Here is an 18,705-nt window from a genome sequence, read left to right on the forward strand (position 1 = left end):
ACTTAGTATCGTGATCAGCAATGCAGTGCACTTAAGAGTAAACTAATGAACACCTATCATTAATAACTTTTACTGCAATAACTAAGCAAGTCTCATAATCTGGTAGTTAGATAGAAGTAAAGCCGCGAGTGTGTGTGTTATTATCCACATAACTGATGATTATCTCATTAATCATAAAAACATAAGTGCCACTGTCGGGAATGTGGTCTCAACACACTTGTAGTATAAGCAATGAGATAAACACTTGACTGCTAAGCTTCTATCTATTAATTATTCTAACTATCATGATGGCAAGAAAGAAGTAAATTAATATCTAAAATTAAAAAGACTTACGCGTTTTTTTTTTAATTTCATTTTGTACATCTATTCTTGATGTCCTCATCTAATAAAGTTATGTATTCATTATATTTTTCAAAACTCCGTTTCTTTATGGAAATACTCTTAATTACTGAAACAGTGTCGCCCTAATATGTTCTCAATTTCTGCTTAAAAAGTACAATATTAATAATTTACTATTTAAATAATATATTTAAATACTAAGTAGTACCTACTGACTTATACATTGACAGTGTTGAAAATGACACCTTGTAAATAAATAAACGAAGGAAAATAACTCATTATTTATGTATCGAACCTACGACCCATGAAGCAGCTCGGTGTGACAACATTTAACTATTACGCCACGGTATAGTATAAATAATAATTATGTCTCATTTAAAACGTTTAGTAATTATCTAATTAACGAAGGTATTGATGCAAATAAACCCACCTATATACATTATCTTAATGAAGCACTAGTTATAGATAGTGGTATATAACCGGTGTAGGACTGTGGGTAACCAGTCCGTTATCTGGCGGATAGCGAGCTGATGTGCGCTGTCAACTGGCTGACACCCTGGCGTGCTGTTGACATGTTGGCACATAATACAAATATTATGAAGATAATTGTATGTACACTTTAAATGTGTGTTGTTCTACTTGTTTATACAAAGGTACTGAAATGAAATAATGGCCAGTATTCGTTTATTCTACAACATTTTACAGTAGCGAGTTTCTCTACAATTTATTGTACTATCGAGTATATAGAGTTTGACATTTCAAATTTACTGTAAAAATACTTCCAACAGCGCCCGTTAGAAGCGCTGGTCAGATGTTCATACAAAATTTATCGATATTGATGATGAGATATGGTTGTCGAGAATGGTAGAAAATCGCTCTAAGCATCTTACAGAATAATGTGATTTAAATGATGTGGATTAACATGAAATTACGAGATTTCATGCTACACATTTTCACGAAGAAATGATAACTGTTATTTTCTAGATATATTCTAGAAAATAACAGTAAACGCAAATGTTTGTTACCATTTATAAGTCAGTAATATTTTAGTTCTATGTATCGATTCGAAACATGTGGCCAATTACCAAATTCCTTTACTAACAAGAAGTACCGAGTGCTTGCGTAAAAAATGCAATAAAAATATATTTAAACAGTGTTTGTTATTACATTTTACTTAATGCTGCGATCTGTCCATGCAGTGATAATGTGTCATCTTCCACCATCGTGTCGAATTTTATCAAATAAAAATAACGCTTACATATCACAATGTTAATAACAATTAAGTAACTTAATGATACTGCATAATCTAATTATTTGAGGAGATCTTAAACAGTTAGTAAAATGATATAAAGTATGATAAAGCATTAACTTTAGTTTCTGTATAGAGATACTGTTGGCGACGTGCGTGCGGAAATAATACGTTGTTAAACAGATTATAAAAGAGATGTTTTTACATATAAATAAAAGTCTTAATATCCTTGACGGCACTAAAGGCTTACTTGGCTGTATTTAGATATGCTGAGAAAATTAAAATCTAAATCCATAAAAGGCCAACTTTAACCCTAATTTTACATGCTAGACAGATAGCAAATAATAACGTGCGAAAAACATATTTTTTATCAAAAGTCTCGTATAATATATTGTTATTGTCTTTGACAAACTCTAGAGGCAGGAGAAGGAGAGAAAGGAGAATGTTTTTGATAGAGCATATAACTTTATTAGTCAATCTATCAATAAATACCGATTAAAATACTTTAAACAGATAAGTTAAACTCTAATCAGTGTTAATTAATCGTGGCTCATTGCAAGTAGTCACTGTAGTCAGTGGCAAGTAGCCAATGAATCAAGATACAAGCTTATAACCTCGCAATCTTCATGAACTGAGCACTGCGAGTGATGAATGATCACTATGAGTTAACAGGTTCCCGCGAGAGTTCTAATGCACGCACTGATTACACTACTCTGATTGATCCCCTTGCTGCTACTCCAGCCACAATTATATGTGTAATGTGATCGTTTTTGCTTAAAAGATAGATTCATTCCGGGAATTCTAGATCTCAGGATTGTTATTTGTACAGGAGGGCGAATAAAAATGTAATAAAAACGTGTTTATCCATGTAGATATTATTGTTTCTTTGCTCGCTTTATAAAGGTTCGTACCGTTGTGTTGGTCCTGTGGCTATTAGGTCTTTTTAACACGTAACCTGTTGGTGGTAGGTCCCCTCAAAAGCTTTCATCCTTCATGAGCTACTCTTCCCTGGTTACTGTCAATTTGAAGATTGAATCAATGCAATTCAATAAACTACTTTTGGCCACATTTGGAGTGAAAAAATTAATACAAAAAAGAGTTTCAATTACTCTCTTACTCGATACGCCGATTCTATCTTAAAGTTGAACATTATGTCGTACAGTATCAAATCATGTAAAACGCTGAATTTTCTTATTTTTCTCGAACAAATGTTGGTTATGTTCATTATCTTGAGCGCGTAAATAAACTGACAGTTGTAAGTGTATATTTGCGCGAGTGATTGCGCGTGCGCATGTCACTCACGCACCTCCAAGCCACGGGCTTCGTAGTATTGAACAATTAATATTTTGACTGTATACTTTAAAGGTAAATATAATATTATTGTTTAAAACGTTGAGTTATTTCCGATTTACAATAAATACTTATTAGGTACAAGTAAACCGGTTGCATGTCGTCTTTATCACTTTATCTAAAGCTAACGTCTTCTGTACAGGTTAAATACATACAGCCGTCACTTCTTATTTCTAGTCTATTTATAGGCGTCTTCTTATTTCTAATGCTTTCCTAGAGCCAGTTCTGTAAATGTAGTTCTTTACCTAAGAGTGAAGAGCGTTGGAGTTATCTGCAATGTTTGAATACAGGAAAAGAAAATATTATTTCTAGTAGAATTAGCACAGGTATTCAAAACGTTAAAACCGACTTCAAAATAAGGAAGAGGTTCCTTATTCGAAGCGCCATGTTTTCATTCAAAGAGAAAAGAAAATCGTAATTTGTTTTTAATTTTACTGTCAATAATCTTTTTTTTGTGGTGACATCTCTCATAGCAGGTTGGTGAATTGTAATGGTCGCTTGTTTGGAGAATGTGGCACTTCTCTGTGGAGTTTGGCAACCATTAGGGCAATCTGCACTTGGTTTATAGCTGCGCGGAACAACGATCTTGTACTCATGTAAAACCACTCAACAAAAAAAAATCAGTCAACTAATACCAAACTAAAATTAACCTCAATACTTCTAATTTGCTCTCCTTATTTAGTTAGCTAAAAGTTCCAGTATAGTAACATAAAAGAATTTTGTATTATCTTAACAATCCGCTACACAAGGAGGTTAGGTCACAGCCTCACCGCCTCACACGCAGAGCCAGGCGTGAGTCATGACACGGGGAGCCGCGACCTCCTGCGGCCTTGCCCTGCCCTCTGTCACACACACACACACACACAACACACACTGAACTTAGTTGTGTGTCGTTTGAGCTTTAAGTTGTAAACTAGTGTTCAGGTATACTTTGATAATGGTTTGATACCTGGAAGTAAGGTTTAAGTTATGACTACGTGACGTGTTTTCATGTGTTATGTTATTGTAAAAAATCTTTGTATGGGATAAAAAATATAGAATGTCGTCGTTTATTTTGGATGCTTAAATTCTGTGACAAAAATGATTGTGATATACAAGATACAAGAATTTTAACAATATTGCTATACACTTTTATTTTATTTTGAAACATCGCTACATAAAAGAACTGTATCCTCCAAACTAATATTTTTTTATTTTCTTCAACATAGAAGGCATAATACATACCTAGGTAAGTTAATGCTAATTTAATATTCAGTATCAAATCAATCGCGACCATTGTCTAAGCTTTTTTCTTCACACAAAAACTCAACCTTGATCCCAGTTTCCATGGACCAGTACCTACCAGTCATAACTGATTTGTACACTTCTCGAGAGTGACGTCACGCTTGTGCACCGTTCACGCTTGACCGTGGAACGCTCGGTCAATATTTGCGCAAGTCTCTGTGAACAGTTACCGGTATCTCAGAGATATTAGTTGTGGTTCATTTGTGCTAATTGTACTCGAAATTTATTTATTTACTTTGGTATTATTTTGACAGTATATAAGTGTTATTGTGCTACGTTAAAAGCAAGTCAAAAGTTATGTGTATAGTTTCTTAAATTATTATACAAGTTTTAAAGTCATGGTTCTCGTTTAAAGTTTAGTTTAAGTATGCGTTTCTTTTAGAACTGAGTCTCGCCATAACCAGTAGTCTAGTATGGCAAGATGTATATATGCGAATAAAGCAAAATAAGTCATCTTACATGGGAAAAGTCGTGACTTTATGCAAACAACTACACGTTGCTACATTATCCAAGTTTAAGGTTAAACATAATAACTAATATTTTATGATATCAGATTTTCCTTACAATGTTATCGTTTATACTTTTACAGTGTGAAGAAATATCTTTTTATTAATAATTTATAATCGATATTTTTACAGCAGCTATAACGCCTAGCTATAAAGTAATTATAAGTATAACCCGCTCGCTTCCCGTTCACACTAGGCAGTATTAGCCAGTTACAGTACAGGTAGGCAGAGGTGTGAGATCTCACAGGTGAGTGTGAAACGGACAACGTCGTAGAACAAACATATATCACACCTAGTGTTTGACACACCTGACGGAAGGTGGCTACTACTTATAATCGTTTGAAATTAAACTAGCGGTGTATATCGGCATCGCCCGAGTAAAAATGTTATTTTCGATAGTTTTCACAAAACCTTAACAAATTATAAAATTAAATCTTCCTCGGGAATTGCTCGATCTGCTAGCAAATTTGACTTCAAACTGAACAGAAAGACTTGACAAATACGCAGTGATACTGATGAATGACTACAAGGACTAGCCAGTTAAGGTGAGAGTAAATTTCTCAAAAATATAAGATTATCGCACAGTTCCTCTCACGACTCCGGTATTTATTGTTTCCATGACGTAAGATAATAAGATGACAGTTTGTGGCCATGTCAAGCACACCAAGGTAAACCTTAGTTATGCCTTAACACCCGTATACCACTAGATAATAGTCGCGATACACTAAAGTTACTTAAGTTGAACATTATAAAGTGTCGATAGGTAGGTATAATACGCGATATATGACACTTTTATAACAATGTGGTAAACCTCTGAGATCGTCACACTTACTATTGTTGTAGTGTTCAAAGCTGTTGTGAGTAATTGACGTGTGATGATACACCGTCGTTGCATTATGTCGATATTACCTACTGAAGCTTTTCATCTATTTATCTTACGATCGTTGGCCTAATTCTTCAGGTGAAATCTACTCTCTACTTTTATACTAATTTCCAGGGTCAATATTTCTTTACACTAGTATAGAAAAACCAATCAAAACATATGTGCCTAGTATGCGTATGTCATAACAAAGATTATTTTCCTCAAACTTGTTTTTTTTTGCAACATTTTCTCACTTTTCTCCCCTATAGAAGTCGGTATTTCTAATACACCGTTAACTAAAACTTGAAGCTCATCTACAGCTCAATTTAAAGTCAGGTATTGGTGTCACAATATGTCTGTAAGTCCGGTGCTTCGACGAGACGACGAGGTGACGGCTCTCTCGTGTCGATCATAAGTCGTAACCAGTCAACGTCACATTGTGCATCTCCTAGTTGCAAGTCATTGCTCAGAGTTAGGTGCCGGTCACAGTAGCAACACAAAAAAAAGTATACCTGTCAAAGAATTTAATATTTTTCGGATAAAAACTGTCAAAAAAAGTAATCTAGGAGTGCTTTGAGTTCTAGAACGAGTCTTAAATTTGTAGGTTAGGTAATATGTTGGCTAAGTGTTAAAGAAACGAAGACTTCGATACTAAGTATTAAACACTGCTTTTAAGCGAAATAGAAAAGAAAATCATAACAAGATTTGCATTTTAGACTGATCAGGCACGTACACGCAGGTTTTTTGATACGCGAATGAATCAAATTGAAGATAAACGTTTGATACACCAACGAATCAAACCTGAAGATATATTGTATATGTTACTGTAAAAGCCCGAACGGTGGTAAATCCTAAGATTTTCTGGTATAACCTAAGATTTACCAACTGGCAATGGTAAAAGTCCGAACAATTATTTTATTTCGAACTTTTACCTATATTCACTTGATGATATCGAGATGTCGCCGGAGACCCGCTTCGCGGGGCTCCTCCTTCTGGGTGGTTAAAAAAAAATAACCACGAAGGCTAAGGTGGGAGCTTCGCTTCGCTCGCTCCCACCTTAGCCTTCTAACCTAACCTACCCATGTCGCTATGCCCAAAACTCCTTCTTTATAACAATGTCACAGTATATAATTATACCGTGAAATAGTTATAAACATAGTTATGAAGGAGGATTTTTTATATATCGTAACATAGTTTTTAAACTCTGGCTTGTTCGGACTTTTACCATTGAGAGTTGGTAAATCTTAGGTTTTACCGGAAAATCTTAGGATTTACCACAGTTCGGGCTTTTACAGTAACATATATATCCCATAAGACGAAGACTACTATCTGTTATCACCATTGCCGCTAAATTCAGCCTGTTTTACTCATTCCGTGCACACAAGTATGATCTTGCCCTAACCTCAATCCACCGTTTGTGTCAAACTTTACATTTGATCCGGCCCGCAGTCACTAACTCATTATAAGTGACTTGCTTCAGACGGAATGTTCAATGCAAGCCCACTAAGTGTCACACTGAATCATCCCGGAGGGGAAACTTCTATTCTTTCACTTTAGAAAATATGCATTTTAAGAAAATGGCCGCCGTTTTACAGCTCAATATGATAAATGATCCTTTAAATTAAATTTTCAACTTGAGAACGTAGTTTTAAAGTTTCTAAGTTTTTTAATATCTATTAGAAACTTTCGAGATTCAATTTAAGCTTTTTCTTTTACAAAGTCCATTTTCACCGGGCTTGCGAGTCTCCTTGAATGTTCTAGATGCGCTATGGTCGTAATTAGTTAATATGTGCTAGTGGTGGTGTGTATGCAGGTAGGTATGTGTAATATGTAAAAAAAAAGGAAAAAAGTATGGATTGTTACAAATGGCGTACCTCAATATCTGCTAATACTTATGGAAAAGCGAGATAGATATCATAGCGTGATAAACCTAGATAAACATTATTAATGAAAAGCAATAAAATATATCTTTCAAGATATAATTATTTAGTCATTTAGTTAAGTGTAACTTTATGTAAATAGTGTACTTGGTATATCAATTACAGTACATAATTCACTTAGTACATAAACTTAACGAGTGGTTACATAGCCGTCGTAACGCGATACAAATGAAGATCAAACGCGACTATATCTCGGCTCAGTTCCTCGTAGCCGCGAGAAAGTGGCTGCTACATAAATCATCGTTTACGCGCCAACGTGAAACACTTGCCTGCCTACTACCTAGTACCTAGTACCTAGTGCCTAACACATAACTTGTATATTTACGAGTAATACTTATATCCTTAGATAACTGTACACTTTAGGATCACATAACACGCAACGTTTAAGGATGGAAGAAACATGGGAGTATGGAGTTTCTTTTCTGAAATGTAAGAAAATTGTGTATTGTTAACTTTAAATTGATAATGATTATTAAGAAATCTGGTAACTCGTCATCGTTGTGCATCGTCGGATGGTACAGAATTATGTTCAAGTCCAAACTTTAGAAATAACACATAAAGAACGCAAATTAATTAATTTACTTAAGTTACTGCAACTTTAACTGTAGATCAAAACCTAATGTCGAAACTCCATAGAAATGTTGGTTTGTCGATAAATCGTTATCGTTCTGTGCTAGCAGGATTTAGCAAAGTAGTATTATACCAACTTAATTTCAATTAGTGCGTAAGAATATATTTTCTCTAAACATAGGTTTATTTAAAGGTTTCTTTTGCTAGTTTTACACACATGTAATAGAATGCATATAGGTACCTTCATTTCTTGTACAACATTAGAAAACAAAAATGCAACGCTAAAGTTTTCAACTCACATTTGACAGTTTTCATATCACTGACAATTTCTAACACTCCACTAATAAATACTTAGGAAAGTTTTCTAAGAACTTTCGCGTTACCTTTGTGTAAGTAGTTTCTAAATGTTTCTAAAGCTATGTGTATGAGTTGAACGTTTATTTCATACATTTAACGCGTCGTCGTAAAGTTGAAGCTTTCGCGCGTTGGTTGCGCGTGCGCAGGGCTTGTGTTACCGCGATTAATGTGACATTCACTTGTATATGGTTTTATATCTTCTGTTAAATCTGTCAATGAAAATATCTATCAAATATTTACCTCTAGTTAAAGTGTCTCGCTGTTTCCCTCGCGTTTACATAGCTCGCTTTAAAGTTTAATATTTAACTTCAATGAAAATTCATTGAAGATTTTTAGAGAATTTTCTACATTTTACGTTCAGAAATTACGCTATTTTCACACATTATCAAGTTACAATAATTATTGTATAATATTAATGTGGCAATTTGTAAATTAAAAGAATTTGGATATACATATACCTACTACTGAACAACTATACAGTCACCGTGTGTGGCGCGTGGGATGATCAACATTTTAATTTATCACTAATTAATATGTTAATAGATCAACTACTCTACTGTTACCTACTTTGTCCACGATGAATTTGTATTAGATTAACACTTAAATAAAAAATAACATCCTAATTCAACTTTAGAGTTCACTGTCAAATTGTGTTTTGTTGAAAATACATAATTTGGAAAGAATTCCAGGAGCTATAACGCACAAATAGGGTAGAAATGTATAAAATATATATTTTATACATTTTATTTAATTTTATGTTCATGTCTATGTATCAGCTCAGTCGATACATAACTCGGTCGTAGGCCTACCGCTTAACATGGACGTTACACGCTCTCGTTCACGTTACATAACTAATTTATATAAAATACATCATTTTATTTTATATGTTTTTAATGAGTGTAATTCCCGGTAGTTAACCCACCGCAGGCAAGCAAAACAAGCCTCTAAAATACTACTTAAATCGACCATTTGTATCATTAATTGTCAAAAATTAATCCGTTTATCTATATACTTACAAATCGTGATTCGATACTAAATTTTATTATTATTATAAACGAAAACTGGTAGATTTAGTTAATAACTATTGAAACGTTACGTCAGTGAATGTTACAAGATATCGCGACTGGTTTTATTATGAAAAGATCGTAAAACAGAGATTAGGATCAAGTATTTAGTGTTGAATAGTGTCTGAATCAATAAAGACTTAAGTACAGGCTGACAGACGTCGCACACCTCGCACCGGTGACTCTTATAGAGCGTGTTTGTACGTCAGTTTATTACTTGTAAAGTAACACAGAAAATATTTTACAAAAGGGATGCCTTGAGGGATTGAAACACACTGGGATTATAGCACATTAATATGTAGTGATTATCTCATGGATTACGTGCCCTAATAGCACGTGACTTGATTTTATTAAATAAAAATTATATCAGTTATTTATTAAGACATGACTGACTGTCTGACTGCCTCCGTGGCGCAGTGGTTTAGGTCACCACGCCAACACCACTGCGTCGGGAGGTCGTGGGTTCGATTCCCACACGGAACAATTATTTGTGCGATCCACAAATAATTGTTTCGGGTCTGGTTGTGCTTTGTGTCCGTTGTTTGTATGTTTGTAAAAGTCCCCGCGACACAAGAGCAATTCTTAGTGCGGGAGTTGTCTTTTAAAAACAAAAAAAGAAAAAAACATATTCCTTCTCTAATGCACATAAACCACCACGACAACTATAACATCATAGAAGCTTTACTTTTTAAAGCTATACACCAAAAGATTTCCAATTTTGGATACAAAACATTAACATATAATATAAAAATATCACCAAACCAAAAATGACTATATTCTCCATGAAAGGCGTCAAACATAACCCAATAATAACATATTTACATACGACCATCAACATATTCCTCCCACACGCAACAGCTCGGTCTACCGGGCATGTAGTCTCCACTAGATGACGACTTGACGAGTCATTATAGTCAAGAGTACTTCCTCCGAGAGAGTACGAACACATCTCGCACTTGACAGGTGTATGGAGGTCGCCACTTCACCAGTTTGGCACACACTGCCTTTTGTGTGTCAACATTATTTTTTCTCGTTGTGCGTAGAAAAGAGGCTTTGAAAGACTACTTGCCAAACTGTCAAAAAAATCATATAGGTACTTTTAGACGTCAATAACTCAAATGAAAAACAATTATTTGGAAGCTCTCGGATTTCAATGTGGTTGTGGTTTTTTTAATAATTTCTGTGTTATTGGAAGGTTTCTACTTAAAGTCGACCTAAGAAAATTTAATTATATTTTTAGGTTATCCTAATTAGTACAAGAGACAATTATTTTAATAGGTTTATGTAGTAATTTTGTTTGTGTTTAAATTATAGTTTTGCATGAAATACAACCGTTATTATAGTAGTTGATTTAAATAAACCTGTTGTATTTCTACAGTTTAATTTTCATTATTGTTTCAGGTACTCATCTCCACAGTGCTGGCTCCCAAACTATTCGTAACCCGACTAAATCAAAACGTGACAGATCACTTCCTACGAGCGGGTCGCGAGTGTCGTCCTCAATTTAGCCGGTTTATTGATTATCACCTATTGTGTGAGTAACGGGTACTCGAGATCACTGTGTTAGGTCACTTGCTTCAAACACGGACAGGCAGATAGTTTATATGAAGGTTAGATAGAGAATTTAACACATTAATTGTGTTCATAGAATTCTATTTGAATTGGCAATCAATTTGTTTCTTATAATAAATGTATTCATTCAACTTAACCTTTAAATTAACTGTGGTATTTGTTTTGAGTTATCTGGGTTCGATTCTCAGATTCAGAAGTGCAACTTTGAGTAGTTTTTGGGTTCGATTCCCCGGTGAGGTAGGAAACTAAGTACGACTAAAAGTTTATTGGAAAGTTTTACTTAGAGGCTAGATATAAAGCAACTTTGTCCACATAGCTTTTCAAACGACGCCTCTCATAGAAACTCGAAGAATTTCCCTTTATTCTCAAAATTATAAAGCTGTCTAAACTTGACAAAGCTTCTGAGAGAGTTTGTATAAAAACTCGTATGAATACAGACATTAACGAGTGGATGTAAATTGTCGCGCACACAACACTCACTACCAACCTCTATACTATAGTACCACACCCGTATACAGTCACCAGAAAAAAACTATGACTACATCAGCTTTTCAAAATCGCTGTACGCTGTATGCATACCGGCTAGTGCAATTGAATGGACTTCACAAAGCTCAAATATTTTTGATGCTGACTGTACCGTCTCTGCTGTCTGTACTACGACGGCCAGTTTCACAACCTGCCTCTTCGTTCATCTCGGACACACGGCAATTTTATACGATGATACTACAAAACATATGGCCTAAATAACAATATCAACTTTATTTTAGTAGTGATAGAGTTTAGATTGCGTTGCTTATTTGATCAGTGCTTCTGCGATTGGGCATCGAAGTAAGAAATTTTAATGAGAGGAAATTAATTGATATTTTGACGGTAGTTAAAGCATTACGTTATCTGTCAAAACAGACTAATAAGGACTTTTTGTTCAGGGAACACGAATAGTTTGGTGAGTTCTTTACTAAACAAACAGTACTGCTGTCATAACAATACAATACCGTGCCAAAAAAGTGCCAACCAATAAATAAGAATACAATAAAAAGTGTACAAATCAAACAAAAAAACCGTGAAGTGAATAAGTGTTAGTGTTTAAACCTCAAATAGTTCTTAAAGTGTTGTTGTTGTGTGGCCAACAACAGTTGTTATGTGGCGTGTTGTTGGTTGTTGTGTGGTGTGATGAAACGCAGCAAGTCGTACACGTGGCTGTCGGGGCTGCTGCGGCCCAAGCCCGGCGAGAGGGACGCGCGGGAGGAGGGGGAGGACCACGAGGAGTGGGGCGCCCCGCCCTGGGTCCGAGCCGACGTCATGCATCATGAAAGGTAAGTTCCAAATCCATTTTCTTCAATTAGTGAAAATTTCAGGATATAAACACTAATTTCTGCGGCAGCAGTTTCCAAGTGACAGTATCAAAACTGCGTGTGCTACGGCATTTTATATTAGATTATTCTAATTGCCTTTTTAGCAAAAAAATATCCATGAACTAAGTTTCTAACTAAAGGTCACCTTAATTCAACCTTTTAAAACTTTATCTTTGAATAATGTCATAACATATTGAGTATTGCGAATAGCGTGCTTTTTGCCGTTTCTTTTCGCGAGCTGCTGCGGTTTCAAACCAATAATAGCTTAGTAACTTGTAAATTATGACTTCAAATAAGTAATGAAGACATCAAGAAATAATCTGTCAATTCAATCCTCATTATAATTCTTACTACTAACGTTGATCAAGTTGAATGCACTTCGAGAGCAAATAAAAGTGACTGAAGCAATAATATCTAGACCGGTTTGTATTGTACATAAACTACACAGTCTACAGTCTACATCACATACTCATCATGGTGTATTTGCATACGAACTCATTAAGAAATATTGTAGGCATAATATGTGCGAGCTAACTTGTGGCACTGACTTGTAGCACATTATTATTGAGCTGTTTTAATGTAAGGCTGTAATGAAACAACTATTGAGATATGCTGTTCTATATTTCATTAGAAGAAGTCTAAGGTTTGCTACACACATGATCGGTTCGGCAAAACCGAATGTGTGTTGATTTACCCGTTCGGCACAATCCGAACAAGTGAGTCGAGTCAGGTTTGTCGTTCAATAAATATTGCTGAACCGAACTTGGCAACCCGAATATGTATATACCACTTTTGGATAAGTTTCAGATAGCTTATCACGTGAAAATTGACCCTTTAAATAGTAACTTTTAAGTTTATTCGTTGAATAACTGACCGGGTGATTAAACTAAACCCATTACACCATAGACTACATTCCAAAAACAATTCCTTAAGCATCGCAGGGCGGTTGGTATTACTTAATAAGTTCAATCGGGAAATCTGACGCTTGATCAATCAATATTGATACTCAATGTATCAATACAAAGTTGAGCATCGAGCATTCGCGAAAACGTTACCATCGATTAAAGCTCTATTAAAATACACTTGAAACGCAAGAAGCACTCAGCTTTTTTAATTTCTTGTCTTACTATTCGTCAAAGGCCTTTAAAGCTAGCTTCAACAGGTAAACGTTCTTGTCATAGCGCGAGCATGTGGTACGAGTACGTCCGCTCGGTCCACTTCACATGTCCCGGCGACCGCGTCCCGCTGTGCTATGTGTTCCCCGTACCGAGAGTACCGAGAGTACTGCCGACACTGCCAGCACATAGTGTCGTACACGGACACGAGGAACTCGCACAAAAACTACACAGTTACATCTGTGCTTAGTGTTAGCAGCTACAACTTGTGCTGAACTTATGTGCCACCTTATATTGCATGGACATAGTGTTCTACAATGTATGGTGTTGATTAAGGAGTCCTTTATTAGTGATTGATTGTAGGTTTAAGAAACTCTTTAAAGGAAATAGGTACAGCTTTTTTGTTAGCCCTTTTGTGTCCCGTTGCTGAGCATCTGGGCCCTGGGCTCTTTCTTATTACCTTATATTTACTGATAATAGACATTACTATAACTTATCATTTCTTATGCGCTGGGTAGTACATCTACGTAGTCTATCAAAACTGGAATCATTTTTTTAGCATGACGTTACATGACATTACGATATACATGAAAAACAGTACTATTTGTGTTATTAAACGGGCGGGGATCTTTCATCTAAGTAGTATAGTTTCCAAAGAGGTAAAGACAAGAAGTTTGACAAAACCGCACCCCTCAGACCAGCGTCTAACAACCTTTACTCAGATACCTCACTAATGACCATCTCAAAAACGTTCCCAATATTGAAACTACTCGTAAATCTAGTTTCCAAATCAAATCCTAGAAATAGAGCAACTTAATGTATTTGTGTATATCTGTGTAGCGAGCTATATAAGGAGGCCGGTACAAACCGGTTGTGTTAGTTGTGTTATAGGCCCGCTCTTGTTGTTACCTATAGGCTAAACTGTATCGATTATGATTTATCTAATGCGTTTTTGTTAGAATATATTATGTAGATCTATTCCGTGGTAGTCATTATGAAATTTGTTTATGCAAATACTTATATATTTTTATAAATTTTCATAATGGGACGTAGTAAATATCATTTCCTGGACATTTCTGGGGCCACGGCTATGCTAAGTAGAATGACCAAAACAAAAAAGTTCGTAGTTTGACTTTTGCAGACTTATTATCGTAACTTTGTAAAAAGCTAATATTTCTTCATTCCGGGACCGTAAAGTAAAATTACTGGACTCGGACCTACACGCAAAATTCCGGGACAATCCCGAAAATTCCAGCCATCTGGCAACCCTACTTGGATCCGATTTTCAAGTCGGTTAAAGTGCGGACGGGCTGTTCCACATTTTAGTTAGAACAGTTACCCTGTACTTATTTGACGACAAGCTTCTATATGTATATCTTAAATTATAATCTCCTTAAAGCCTGTAACTTACACAAAAACGTTTTATACTACAGAATCACACGAATAGAAGCTGAGTTTATAATTTCATTCAGTAGCCAATTCATAAATACATTCCTAATCATGATGACTCGATAATTTATAATTTAATACAAGCCTAACAGCAATATCATTGCAATTAAATTGATATAATGAGGAGATGAAATGTGGTGATATTTAAGGAGGTATTTCCTTCAGTGCTGGTATCTTTTGAGTGAGATCACGTGAAAGTGTAGCCCAATCACCTGGGGCGCTGACAGCGGACGGTAGCGAGTTTCCTTCGCTAGATTTATAAGTCTAGTGGCCGATATCCCGGGCTTTCTTGTTGTTAGACATGAATTATTAATACATTATTATAATATTACTGAAGCTACCTCATTATCTACTTAGGTTAACCTGGGAATTTCTTATAAGACTGTGTGAAAATGTACAGGGAAATGCGACTGTTAATCGTTTCTAATACGATCGGTCTAAATACATGTTTAAATGCAAAATCAAATCGACGTCTCGATCGAAACTGATGTAAATCAACTAGGTAATTAGAATTCTGAGATCCTTAAATTCTAGTTATACATTATTATCTGAAAAATGTTAAAAAGGTAATGTAGAATGAAAAAAAACTGTGTTATTACAGCCCTACTTTATAACAAGCTTTATTTCGAGTACGAAACCAGATATTTTCAGGTAAACGGATAGAAATCAAAATAAAAGTCCTCAGACTTAACAAAATTATAACCTTACATTATTTCTAGTGAAAGCAAAACAATTCTTGTACTTATAAATCTTACTAGTAAAAACTGTAAAAAGTGAGTTTGTCACACACTTCCCGAGCCTTGTAAGGGTATCTAAGAGTTATGATACAATTTCCATGAAGACATACAATAGTTTCCTCGTTATCGGTGAGTTTTCCCGCATGTGTTACTGTGTGACATAACGCGGGGTCGTGAGAGTGCGGGCCCATTGTGTTTGAATGAACCCTGAGCTACCAGGGGATATACTGTCGTGATGTTTGTTGAAAGAATTGAGTTATTTATAGTAAAAGTGAGTTAACTTGATGGCTATAGTTAAAATTCTTGACTTTGAAAATCAAATTCAAATCAATTTATTTAGGTCAAATATTGACACCTATACTGAATCTACCACTAGCTTGGAAAGGGGCATTTTTAGCATCGACGATCGACGATTTAGTTGCTTTTCGGCAGACATCGCACACCCACACACTTGAAAACGGCGAACGCGACGATGTAGTCGCCATTCCAACATAGATATATTTTTGAGGACTTTACTAAACATAATATTATATTACGAAAACTTTTCCAAGCGTGCAAACTATGAACACAAAAGCCAGTTCGATATAATCATAAAATTTTGTGAAATACACTAATATTTGTTTCGAGTACGAATCCTCACGACCGCCGCGTGCAAAACTATTAACGTGCTGATCAAAAACCATTCCTTCACAGAATATAACAAATTTAATATGTTTTTCGAAAGCTGCAACTATTAAGTTAGAATGAAACTTGAAGCTCAACGACGGCTTGAAGGAAAGGTGTAGGGAGATAGTTTCCATTGACCTATCACGCGAGTGAACCGTCGTGCGATGAACAACTACTAACAAAGTACTGTGTATTTCATATTTTAAGTTAAAAAGTTATTATTATCGTGACAGTCTTAATAGATATTTGCTATGAGGTATATTTTTTTTTTGTCATTGTTTGTTTATAATCCAGTCTATGTTGAATTGTAACTAGGCTACTAAGGCATTGGTTCTTGATCCATTATTTCTCATTAAAGTGACTAATAATGTACCTTACTTGTGCTACATACAGCCTTTATCAGCCTTTTGTAAAATTAATATAGTATTTTTTTAAATTGTAAGCTATCATATGCCTCTACGTATATTTTACTAGCTTGCTAAAGTGAATTGAGCATGTTCTTATCTATACTAATATTATAAAGCTGAAGAGTTTGTTTGTTTGTTTGTTTGATTGTTTCTTTGTTTGTTTGAACGCGCTCATCTCAGGAACTACTGGTCCGATTTGAAAAATTATTTCAGTGTTAGATAGCCCATTTATCGAGGATGGCTATAGGCTATATATCATCACGCTAGGACCAATAGGAGCGGAGAAGCAACGAGAAATGTTACAAAAACGGGGATAATTATGACGCATTCTCTCTTATGTGACGCAAGCAAAGTTGCGCGGGTCAGCTAGTATTATATAAAGTGGAATGAAGCTTCTCAACTAGTTTAATATACAGTATTGATTGGCAGTGATACAACTGGTCTCAATAATATTATAATTAGTTTAATTAACTACACGCTGGCTCTGTTTTATTGTACAATTTACAACCACTGTATACGAGTACAACAGGTTTGGTACTTATATGAACTAATTCATCTACACACATTTCTCCGACTATAATAATATTTAAAGAAATAAATAAAACGTATTGCGAGATAAAAATACAGTCTACTTAAAGACCTTACCCATTTTTTTCAGTCGGTTAGATTACTAGTTAGGCACGTAATCTTCGATTAATATAAGATCCTTCTTGTCAAAGGAAATGCTCTAAAATCATTTCTATCAATGCGAACAGGCTCGAGGTTAGAAAGTAGTCTAAATTACATTTTAAAATGATCAATTCATATAAATCGACCGTGAAATTGTAACAATTTATCTGTTTTTGTAACTTACAATCTAAAAAGATTACTGAGAACTGAATTACACATTTAATTTCCTATCAAATTAACAACTAAGATGTTAGCGGTCAAGCCAGACAGACAGACAGAAAGACAGGCAGACAGACATAGAAGTTACGTTGCTTCATAGTAAATTTGCGCCATTCTTTATCGACGTCATACACATCATTATATTATTTTTGTTAATGTCACACATACCTCTTTGATTCCTAACTACGCAGGACTTGCAGAATAATATTAGTCTTATAACCTTAGAATGGTATACAAACCCACGTCCCACGGCGTTGCGAGTCGACCACGGTAATCATTGCGCCAAAACTATTAATCATTTGAATAGTCATTTATATACGGCGATCGTTGCCTCTGAATCTAGACAAATCAATGAATTAAAAAGATAGATTTTTAAATATTTTAATGTTTTAAATCTATTCAGATATCTGCTACATTTAGTGCGCGGAATGTTCAAAAGTTTTTTTTATCTACAAAAGAGCATAAAACTAAAATCCTTGAGTGTACAATCGATTAGAGTCGTTATATTTTTTCATTAAATCCTATCAGTGAGATATAATTTGCATAACATTTCATTAACTACGCTCACTATAAATAACTATTTTATTGTTTTTTTTTATTACAACAGCTATGTTGGGTGCTAGTTTCCTGTTTTCTAATCTAGATTAAAAAACCGCATCAATTTCGGTCGAGTCGTTTTTGATAATAAATGTTACATAACATTTATAAGGATGGCATTGATGTTTTATCGAGGATATTGAAGCGTTATTATCTAAATACATTCAAATAAAACACAGGTATAAAACAAAAAAACATTTTTTGACTATTCTACCGTAAATATTTACTACGATTGTGATGTTGATAAAGATGATATGTTTTCAATATTCAATCTTCAGTTAGGTTTAAACCATCTTCGAATCTTGAACTCATGTATTTTGATATGATATGAAATCTACAAAAACCATGTCCAAGATAATATCTAGAAGTTTTACAATACACCTGTCAGTATATCTCCTTAA

General features: G+C 34.9%; 1 protein-coding gene across 4 annotated transcripts in view; it reads left to right on the top strand.

Annotated features, from left to right (window-relative positions):
* Nucleotides 1-18,705, top strand: part of LOC142979695 (uncharacterized) — a 397,988-nt gene that overhangs the window by 34,801 nt on the left and 344,482 nt on the right. The window contains exons 2-3 of one of the 4 annotated variants that reach the window (XM_076124778.1): nucleotides 10,923-11,066; nucleotides 12,020-12,406. In XM_076124778.1, the coding sequence (XP_075980893.1) occupies nucleotides 12,264-12,406 (143 nt within the window). In that variant the 5' untranslated portion in view covers nucleotides 10,923-11,066; nucleotides 12,020-12,263. The remainder of the gene's footprint in view (nucleotides 1-10,922; nucleotides 11,067-12,019; nucleotides 12,407-18,705) is intronic. The other 3 variants (XM_076124777.1, XM_076124776.1, XM_076124779.1) reach the window with 3 other exon arrangements.

This window comes from Anticarsia gemmatalis, chromosome 17 (genome assembly GCF_050436995.1).
Source record: "Anticarsia gemmatalis isolate Benzon Research Colony breed Stoneville strain chromosome 17, ilAntGemm2 primary, whole genome shotgun sequence".
In the NCBI taxonomy this organism is placed as follows: Eukaryota; Metazoa; Arthropoda; class Insecta; order Lepidoptera; family Erebidae; genus Anticarsia; species Anticarsia gemmatalis.